The following is a 10,578-nucleotide window of genomic DNA, read 5'->3' on the forward strand; positions in this document are numbered from 1 at the left end:
TTCAAGTGTATAGCTGCATATGAATAGACATATTCTCATATTCTGCTCAAATATTTTGCTCATTGATTTTCTTCATGGTTAAGACTGAAAGAGTAATACAAGAGGTTTTGAAAGTCTGTCAAAAAAGTGTTTCACTGTGTGCTGCTGTTACTACCAAAATGCTGCTGCAGAATATCTTGGTAATATGCCATGACTGTTTGTTTCATAACCACCAGGCCAGAGCTTGCACGACCAGCTACAACCTTATATCAGCATAATCTAACTGGAATCCTTGAAACAGCGGTGAGGGCAACTAATGCCCAATTTGATAATCCTGAGATTCTCAAACGATTGGATGTTCGACTTCTGGAGGTCTGTTGCATCATGGTGACTCTGACCTGAAACATATCTTTATGTGTGTTTATACATGCAGCCATCTATATGAAACAAAATTTTCATATATGTATATAGTAAATACACCCCCCCTCCCCTTTCCATTGAAGTCTACTTTGAATTATGTAAACATCATCTAATAAGTCTTCTCTTCTTTTCCCGTTTCCTGCCTATTGTCTATTTGTATTTCAAGCTGTGGGTTTACAGCTGTTCCATTGACAATATAAAAGTTAATTATTTGGGGTCTAACAGTAATTGATGCTGGTGGCCCTGATTTGAGGTTCTGCAAACAGCTCCTGCTACTGTTGCTCTTAGAAGAATAAGAATCTGGGGGGTGGTCTCTGTTGCCAGTAGTTCCAAAGAGCAAAGCAATGGAAGTGTGTTTCATGAAGGAGACCTCTGGTAAGAAACTCGAGTTAATGAGAAAGCTTCACTCCCAGAGGTGGGAGTTAACTGATGTACTGTATCATGTGAAATAAGTGTTATACCTTAGGCTGAGTCCTGCCTGGGAAGTTTTTCCTTCCCTTCATTTCCTTTACTGGCTCCAATGGAAACACATTGACATTACAAGCATCAACATTTGGGTGAGATGAATCCCACCCTTTTGTCAAACTCTGGTTCATTTTTGCTTAATCTACTACTTTCGACAAGGAGCTCCTTTATCCTGTGTAGATGTGGATGCTTGTTTTTTCATAGGGTGTGGAGAATGGAAGAGTAAACAAGAGTTGCTCTTCAGCACTAGTATGCTCTGGTTACACACTGAAAGTAGCATATATTTTTAATACAGGTATCTCCTGGGGACACTGGATGGGACGTCTTCAGCTTGGACTATCATGTTGATGGGCCAATAGCAACGGTAATGTCATACACTGCTGGCTGTGAACTTGTCTCAGATACTGAATTGAATTGCTAATTTATTTTTTAATTGAAATAACCTTTTTTATTCTGGAGTGTAAGATCAGAGAGACTTTTTTTTTTGGCAACTAGGATGCACCCACTGTATAAACAGTTGAGCCAAAATTTCAATTCTTATCAATTAACTGTGAGTGCTAAAAAGCTACATTTAAAACAATCATTACTGAAAATCAGTAATTCATTTGTTCCAGCAGAGATTTTAGCAAGTACTTAAAAAATGGAGTGCTCTTCTTCTTCCATTATTACTAGGCTGTAGCTGCTAATTTGAGATAATTTGCAAGGAACTGAAGAATGTATTTGAGGAGAACCTATTTGTGCTATCTAAATGAAATTTGATAGGTAGTGTTCATTAGAACTACTGAGAAAATAGCTGCACTATTGATCAGACTGCATTTAGCCTCTATAAAGAACTTGTAAAGAACTTTTTTTTTTTTTCAACAGGGCATCAAAATGTGAGTCTGACCAGCAGAAGGAATTTTCATGTACATATGTAGTTTTAAAAGAGGAAAACGTTTAGGCTTTGTTTTGTTCACCCCTTCTTACTCTTCCTCCCATATGGGATTGGAAGTGCTCAAAACCTCCCAAGAAATGATTGCCTCCTAGCATGTGGGTCCAAGCTTTTTCAATTGGCATGTTGGTAGGACAACAAATACAGTTGTACTTTCTCAGCCTACAATGAATTGGAACTGGCAAACGCATCAGAGCAGTACTTAGGATTTAAAAAAAACCTAACAAAACAACCTTTTTATTTAACTTTTTTTAAATATGGAAAAGATACCTATGTGGAGGACTCATGTAGAGAAGCATATAAGCTGCAATGCATTTCTACTCCATTGTCTTCAGTCTTCTCAAGGATATGATGTGGAAAAATTGACAATGTGGGAATCCTTTTGGTGTTAAAATACAAAAAATAAAATGATGGTGCTGTTGAAGTGCACTCTGAACCAGAACACGTGCTATAGCTCTGCCCTCAGCAGTGCCCTGTGCCTACTTGAATGTTAGGTAACTTAGTTCAGCCCTTGAAGGAGAATCTTCCCAAAAGCTCTGAGGTTTCCAGGGATTTTGTTTAGACAATATTTGCCAATAAACTGCATGGGTCAGAATAGATGGAGTGTGAAGAGGTTCGTGGTCCTTCAGAACATATGGTATGTCTATTAAATTTGTACTGATACTTTGTTTGTTTTGTAGGTATTTACACGTGAGTGCATGAGCCACTATCTAAGAGTATTTAATTTCCTTTGGAGAGCAAAGCGAATGGAGTATATTCTTACTGATATATGGAAAGGGCACATGTGCAACGCAAAGCTTCTGAAAAGTATACCAGGTGAGAGAGGCCCAAATGGATGACGTACTTGTAAACTGGATTTAGATGACTGCATCTTATTTTAAACTGTATGTTAAGAGGCGGGGGGGGGGAAGTCTGTTGGGACAGATGAGTTTTATATTTTGTTGCTCCTCTTGACTGACTGTTTAATGGTGGATGATGGTGAAGATAAAATAACATTACTGTAAATGGAAGTTTCCTGTTTGCTGTTTTACTTAATCCTTGGTTGTGAATTTTTGTAGCAGTGAGCAAATGAAACATCCCATGTCTCTGGAAAGAGACTGTTACTCTTCCATCCCCTTTTACTCATCTTCGTTGATGCCTTCCTATTTGTACCCTGTGTCTCCCTCTTTCTTGTGCTGGAAGTAGTAAGTCTCACACATGCACGCTTCTGAATTTACTAGTTATACCTTCACTCATTCCCTGTGCTTTTGTTTAGCTAAGAACAGAAGAGGTAAAGATAAGAGAAACAGATGTTTGAGAAGAAATAGGAAAGCTCTTAAGTGTAGTGGCTCTTGTGTATGTTTAATGGACTGGGATTTCTTGATCGTACTTCTCAGCTGAGAATATAGTCATATTTGTGAGCATCTGTACTGGCTCAATCTTGACTTTTTTTACCTAACTACATTTCTCTCGGTAAAAAATAGCTGTTGAGGGTTATGCTTTTTTGTGGCGTAGTAATAGTTACAAAGATATACTTATGTTTTTATAATTATGAACTATTTGGTGGGTGGGAGTGGACACCTTGGCTTCAGAAGGTCACTGGGAAACAAAATCTTGTAAAGTCTGCTCCAGTGCACAAGGCTGATCTCTGGAACTGTACGGGATGACTAGGTTTCCTTTCTGTTTCTGTGGGATAGGATTTAGTTTACTGTCATTTCCCTGTCCCAAATAAGTGCTTGTTTGACTCAAAACCAGTGGTCTATTGCGTTCTTGCTTTCTGTTCCTTTTGAGACTAGGGTGCAGTTAACAGATTTTATTCTCGTCGCTTGAGGGTCTTCAGGGTGGAGCTGTCTCCCACTGCTAGGGTTTTGGTTATTGTTTTGTTCTCAGAAGGATGTTTGTTTTTTCTTCCTTCCTACTCCCCCACCCCCCCTTGGAAGGCCTATCTTATGCTTTGCCATGGATCAATCTTCTGTAAGTAAAAGCTCAGTTGCTTGTTGCTTTTAGGTTTGGCTATGTTTTAAGTAATGCAGACATTTAAAATGCTGGCCAAACTCTTATAGCTGTTGTTGGCAGAAGGAGCCGAGTGTGTATTTCTCAGTTTGTGCCTCTGACAAAGGAGAGTATGTTTACAAAGACCTGTACTGCCTTCTGCCTGGAGGGACAGGAGTCTTTCTTGCTCACTGGCATGTCTAAGTTGGAAGCTGTGAGTAGAATTTTTTCTGAAATACATGGAGAGTCCACCGCAGCACTGATTTGTGAAGAAGTAGTAGAACTTGCGTGTATTTTCTCTCTCTCTCCCTCCAAAACAGTACCTTGCCCTTCCAGTTACAGAGCACCAAATGGCAGACAGTAACTGATAGGAGGAAGCAGCTGCAGGGTCTTTTGTTTTTCAACCATTGACTTTCAAGGATGACTTTATTCACAATTCCCAAAAACTCTTTAACAGCCAGGGATTCTAATGCTTTAAAGGAGTACTTCTAGACAGTAGTGTCAAGCTCTCTCTTTTCCTATCAGTAATTTGAATAAGAAACACAGATGTATCCAACTCACCAATGTTGAGGAATTTCTGTTGTTTAGCCAGCCCTGGAGTTTTTTTTCATTGATCCTATTTAAAGTAGATGCAACATCATGTGTTAGGGATAGTCTTCCTGCAAAGGCATAAGAAATGAAGAACAGAGTAGATAGTAATATCTTTCAAATCATTGGGTGGTTCTGTAACATCCCAAGATACGAAAATGTAGAATTCCTTTTGTAACAGTCTCATAGCTTGTCTGCAGTGGCAAATTGCTTTGGCAGCTTTTTAGAAATTACTTCCTCTGTCTGGATATCTGCCTGATTCCACAAGGCTGAGTATCTGTGTTCCAGAGAATTTTTGCAGTTGATGGTAATCTTGATAATACCCTTCTGCAACAGAGACCCTTTCTCTGACAGGTGAGCAGCTGGGGCCATTATTGACTTACCTGTGGGTTTCTGCTGGATCAGGGAATTGAGTCTGGACCACATGAGCCACAAATTCCCTACCCCTGTCACAACCACCCTCTCTTTTGGTCTCGGTGTAGCTAAGTAATGCAAAATACGCTGTCTGTTTCAAGGCTAATGGTAAGAGATGAGAGGCCCCAGAAGCAACTGTAAATCTGTGGCCTCAGATTTTCAACCAAAAGAATGCATGGGATGTTTACTGTGTTTTGGTCTCTTGGGACTGAGAGGGTGTTTTTCACTTGTGATACTCAGCAAGTTTCCAGCGCTGTCTGAGCACACAGTCAGTGTCATCTTTGGCTCACATTTTCTAGGAGATAACTGTGCAATGTTCTCTGCTCATCTGTTGCCAGCCAGTATTGCTGCTACCATCCAGGACTAGTGGCTGGTTTTTGAAGTATTTGATTTGGTAGAAAAAGTTGACCAAGCTCGTTTGATGGCTGTGCCTGTCCTTGCGGTCTTTTAACATGCCATCTCTTTGGATTTTTTACAGAGCTTTCTGGGGTGCTGCATCAGTGTCACGTTCTGGCATCAGAAATGGTCCATTTCATTCATCAAATGCAGTATTACATTACATTTGAGGTATACTCTATCCACCCAATTAGTTGCTTAAAAATGAAGTACTTTTAATATTCTGTATGTGTTGTGTGTCTTAAATTTCAAAGAGCTTGTCATCTAGCAAATCAAAACAGCCCAATCCTGAATCATTGCTCCAGGTGCTTGAATGTTCGTGGGATGAACTCTGGAACAAGGTCCAACAAGCACAGGACTTGGATCACATCATTGCAGCTCATGAAGTTTTTCTAGACACAATCATAGCTCGGTGCTTGCTGGATAGTGATTCCAGGGTAAGTTTTCTCCTTTGTATTAAATTGTAGCTTTGTGATCTTGGCTTACGCATTAGGAACTGGTGGACTTGGCAGTGCTAGGTTAACAGTTGGACTTGATGATCTTGAAGGTCTTTTCCAACCTAAATGATTCTATGATTCTATGAACCATCTTCTCTTATGTTGTAGGAGCAAGGGGAAAATTGTTTTTCTTCCTCTGATATAAGACCATATTATGGTAGGCTCTGTACATACTCCCCACACACAGTGACAGATGCTGATTATAAAACTTGTTACAACGTGGGCTGGTTGCTTTTGGCCCTAAGAAGCTGTGTGATCATGCAACAACTGACTTAGGACTTTGCAAAACAGTCTCTCTAGCTGTGTGTAAAAAGATTTAATTTACTCATGTTCTGAAGAGTGGTAGTAACTTAAAACTCTTTTGTCATACAACTCTTTCATTGTTTTGTTGCTTAACTGTCTCACAGGTACTTCTCAACCAGCTTCGAGCTGTTTTTGATCAGATCATTGAGCTCCAGAATGCCCAAGATGCAATGTACAGAGCTGCTTTGGAGGAGCTGCAGCTGAGATTGCAATTTGAAGAGAGGAAAAAACAGCGTGAGCTTGAGGTACAGTAAGGTTATTGCTAGAACATGAAAATTAATTGAGGGAAATACACTTATCTTTTGATATACGGAGGATTTTAGATATCATGTAAAGGTACAGCAAAAATGAAAAATGTAGTTGGGACAAATATAAAAGTCATCAGCAGTAGCTAGTGAATTCAGACAAAACTGCTGAATGGTGTTTTTCATTTCTGTCTTGCCCAAAACCTGGTGAATAGATTCTGCAGTGGGCTTTGGAGGATGAGAAATTTAGGTCTGTTTTAGGTGAAGGAAATGGAAGAGGCTTTAATATTCTGAACCCTTTTGCAAAAAATGCCATAGGTCTGTGCCTGCCTCCCTGCTGTCAGTCTGTGGGACATGCGGTACTGGTGTGAGACTCGCCTGCTTTGCTAACCTCAGATTTCTTTCATGTGCTGCACAACCATCAAGGGGACTGATAGATTCAATACTAGAGGCTCCATGTTTTGGCTTTCTGTGGCAGCGGTCAGTTTGTATAAACATGGTGGTTTAGCTGGGCAGAAGGTGGCCCAATTAGCAACTTTCATCATGTGACGCTTGACCTGTTAACTCATTTGGTCTCTGTGTAGGGCAAGTGGGGTGTAACTGCATCAGAAGATGAAGAAGAAAGCAAGAGGATGAAAGAATTTCAAGACTCAATACCCAAAATGTGCTCACAGCTGCGAATACTCACTCACTTTTACCAGGTGCCCCTTAGATTATTATTTTTTTTTAATATGAATGCTGAGCTTTGATATGTAGAAATCCATTTCAAAGATGGAGTAGGTGTAACCTCTGTGTTTGTATGTGCAGTTTGTGGATCTAGGTCTTCATTTTTTGCTTCTCTGCTTAGAAGCCTGTAGTCAGTGTTCCTCAGTAGACAGCATGTTTTGTGATCATGTATGTTTCCCTGACAAAGAGGAATACTCTCTTCATGTAAGTCTCCTCCTTCCTCCAGTAGTGGAAGTAATAGCTATCTTCTGGTGTAACCTGAAAAAAAAAAATTCCTTCTGCATTCCATTTCTTCTCACCATCTTTGCAAGTCATTGCTATTAAAGACTGCAGAAGGGGTCCTTATTAAGGGCCTAACACTTGATTTTAAGCGCACTGGGATGGGCAATGGGTAAGCTGTTTGGGGGAACGTGCACAGGCTACCTTTGATGGGAATTATTCTGGCTTTGTCTTAATTTGTTATATCTGATTCTAAAGCTCCTATTGCCCAGGAAAATCAGCTGTTAGATTTCAGGGAGAGCGTTCCAGAAAGTGTTGAAAGGGAGGGACACAGCACTATGTGCTGCAGCAGCCTTTCAGGATTAGACCCCAGGTCAACTGAAAACCAAAACTCTACTTCAACTCATCTCTTGACTTTGACGCATGAGATACTCTTGATGACATGTAGTGCACCTTTTAACTTTTCTTATTTATCACCTTTGGCATGCCTGAAGTTAGGATTTTTTTAATGATGTTGATACTGAGTTTGGCATAAAGCTGCAGGGCCTGCTTTCTTCTGTCTTGCTGTTGATATTTCTTGTATCTTTCTTTCTTGTTTTAATATCCATAAATACACATTAGACGAATATTAAACATGTAAGCATGCCTTGTTTCCCTAGGTAAATGAATGAGGTTGAAGTGGTTTTGCTGTGTTGTTACCCATATGTTCATTTTACGTTTTAAGAGTACAGTTGGTTCTTTATAGCCATTAGAGTTGTGACTTAGCACCTGTACAGCATGTGTAGAGCACTTCCCAGTCCTCTCCGGTGGTTTGCACTGGATCCATTTCTGTATTGCCTATAGCTTTGCCAAGCTATAGCTACCCTGGATGAAGTGCTGCATTGTCAAAAGACTTCCATTTACATGCAAGTTTGAATGAAAACAGAGCACCTAGGTTATAAACCTAGGGCACCCAGGTTATTATAAAATACTGGTGGCTTTTGTTGAAGGCTGTAGAGATCCTGAGCTCTGATGCAAGGACTTCAAATCTGGGAGGAATTTGCTCCTGGGTGCAAATATTGCAGTTCTCCCTCCCAGAGAAAAATGGAGCAGAATTCTTTAAGAAGAGTAGGCTGTGAATGGATTGTAGTTTGTGTGCTCTACAGGATTGCTCCAAGTTAGCAATGTAGCTTTTGCTTGCTTGGACTGTATTCCTGCTGAGCCCTACTATGGATTTTCCATGCAGGACTTCCCTGGCCAGCCTTGGTCGTCTTTGGAAGTAATGGAGTGCTCTAGTTATGGGTTTGTCCACATTAGTATTTAGTGGAGATGAGGAGTGAGCTCTTGAAGTGAGTCTTCCCATCCTCCCAAAGTCCTCTGCTTTCCTGCATGCTCTGGAGCAGTCTCTTGGCTAGGGCCGAATGGGAAGATGGGCTCCAGAAGCGTGCCTCCTGCATGCTGACTGCAAGTCCCACATAAAAACCGCTCCAAATGCATAGAGTCTAGCCACTGGGTCTGTAGCAGTGACTGCCCTGCTCGGCAGGTGCTCTGCTGTTCTGGGGTACGCTTGCTGCAGTATGGCCTACATCAAATACATATTTTTGAAGCAAGCAGTGGTCTAACGCTGGCCTGGCCTGCATTGTACATGTAAGACGGAAACAGGGTGAGGTCTCCTGTTGGCACGGATTGGATCCCGAGTTGGTCTCCCGGGTACGGTGGGGCTGCCCTGGGAGGGCCGGGGCAGTGGTGCAGGGGCAGCTCCCCTGCAGCCTGGGAGCCTTTGGGCAGATGGAGAGTGCCAGCAGGCCAAGGGGGGGTCTGTTGAAAAGACTGAGCTGTTTGCACTGGAGACTGAAGTGCATGGCAGACGTCTGAAGATAAAATGAAGCTCTGGGTTTTTGCAGAAAGAATGAATCCAGCCTGACTCATTTGCTAACAATTGGGTATAAATGCTTGTGCTTGCCCTTTCCCGAATTCCCTCTGCCTCCTTGCCCGGCCTGGATGCCACCTGGCATCCCTGTGCAAAACACACTACTGATGTCGTCTTAGCTGTCTCTTGGGTTTTTCTTTCTCCTTCAGGGAATCGTCCAGCAGTTCTTGGTCCTGCTGACAACCAGTTCTGACGAAAGCCTTCGGTTTCTTAGCTTTAGATTGGACTTCAATGAACATTACAAAGCAAGAGAGCCCAGGCTTCGTGTATCGTTGGGCACTAGAGGCAGACGAAGCTCACATATGTGAAACAACTGCTAAGGGCTGCACCTCGGTATCCGAAGGATGTTGAACCTCTTGCTGGACAAGGCAATCAGTGTTGACATAATACAACCAAATTGTGCGTGATCGGTGTCTACCATTTCTGCAGGCAACATGTTTTCAGTCATGTGATTGTGTGACACTGTATAGCAGAAAGCAAAAAAGTAGGGTTTTTTACACTGACGTTTCTAGAATTACCAGACTAAATGGGCTGATTGAACCTCTTCCAGTCAACTTCTTAAATCATCCTTTTAAACAAATGCTGATTTTATTTGAAGCTTTCTGAGCTCTCTCCACTGTAACTTATATCTGTGTCAAGGAAATTGCATCTTTTGTTTATAGAAAGCACCATTTCCTTTTTTAACAAGAAAATAAGAAGGTTATTTTTTCTATATATACTTGTTCTATTTGAAGAGAGCTTTTGTTAAAGCCAACGGATTAGGACCCAGACCTAACGTCCTTGTTAAGAAGCTATACAGCATTTCATTATGCTGATTTTTCAGTGTTGTGATGTGTTTGACTGTGTGAGAAACTTTGTATCAGGAGACATAAACTTATATTTAATTTTTTTGTTGTTTTCAAAGTTAACAAACTGAAATAAAAAATTTAGTAGGGAAATTCTATGGTTACTGTACAGGAGAAAACTATAGAAGCAGAGCAGGAGTGTATCTATTGCACATAAGATCTAAAAAATGAAGTTAAAGCCTCAGTACTGTAAAAGGAAAGTTTTGGTTAAGATCGAATTGAATGAAATAATTGTTCAAAATTGGATGTGTAGAAACAAACTGACTTGGCTAATGTTGACTTCATTCTCTTCCCTTCCCTATTTTTTCATTGTAAATATTTATATATTGCTGTCCAGATGTTGGGGAGAGGGGGATTCTTCTTTTGCAAAGTTGTCATTATATCAGGTCATTTATTATGTTCCACAAGTGCAAGCTTAGAAAAATAAAAACACAATTATCTTTCAAACAAGTGGTTTGATTTTCGTAATTAAAATATTATGATTTTTCCCACAGGATAAGAAAAGAGAAGCTTCCAGTTAGGAGTGTATTGATTTACAGATCCCTACCCATTACAGGATTTTGGTACTAGTCTTATCTATACTTAGAGTTGTGTGCAGTTTGTTAATTAACACTTACCCTCAGATCAGCCAGGTCTGTGGCCTTTTTTGCCTTTTGCCCTTACTCCACTT

The 10,578-nt window shown here is 40.7% G+C and overlaps 1 protein-coding gene across 2 annotated transcripts in view; it reads left to right on the forward strand.

Annotated features, from left to right (window-relative positions):
• The window catches only part of TUBGCP3 (tubulin gamma complex component 3), a 64,054-nt gene extending 53,702 nt beyond the window's left edge, over window positions 1-10,352 (forward strand). The window contains exons 15-22 of one of the 2 annotated variants that reach the window (XM_075525666.1): window positions 216-351; window positions 1,160-1,228; window positions 2,476-2,611; window positions 5,247-5,335; window positions 5,470-5,601; window positions 6,069-6,209; window positions 6,794-6,910; window positions 9,213-10,352. In XM_075525666.1, the coding sequence (XP_075381781.1) occupies window positions 216-351; window positions 1,160-1,228; window positions 2,476-2,611; window positions 5,247-5,335; window positions 5,470-5,601; window positions 6,069-6,209; window positions 6,794-6,910; window positions 9,213-9,371 (979 nt within the window). In that variant the 3' untranslated portion in view covers window positions 9,372-10,352. The remainder of the gene's footprint in view (window positions 1-215; window positions 352-1,159; window positions 1,229-2,475; window positions 2,612-5,246; window positions 5,336-5,469; window positions 5,602-6,068; window positions 6,210-6,793; window positions 6,911-9,212) is intronic. The other variant, XM_075525677.1, reaches the window with a different exon arrangement.
• Window positions 10,353-10,578: the final 226 nt, after the last annotated feature.

This window comes from Mycteria americana, chromosome 1 (genome assembly GCF_035582795.1).
Source record: "Mycteria americana isolate JAX WOST 10 ecotype Jacksonville Zoo and Gardens chromosome 1, USCA_MyAme_1.0, whole genome shotgun sequence".
Classification (NCBI taxonomy): domain Eukaryota; kingdom Metazoa; phylum Chordata; class Aves; order Ciconiiformes; family Ciconiidae; genus Mycteria; species Mycteria americana.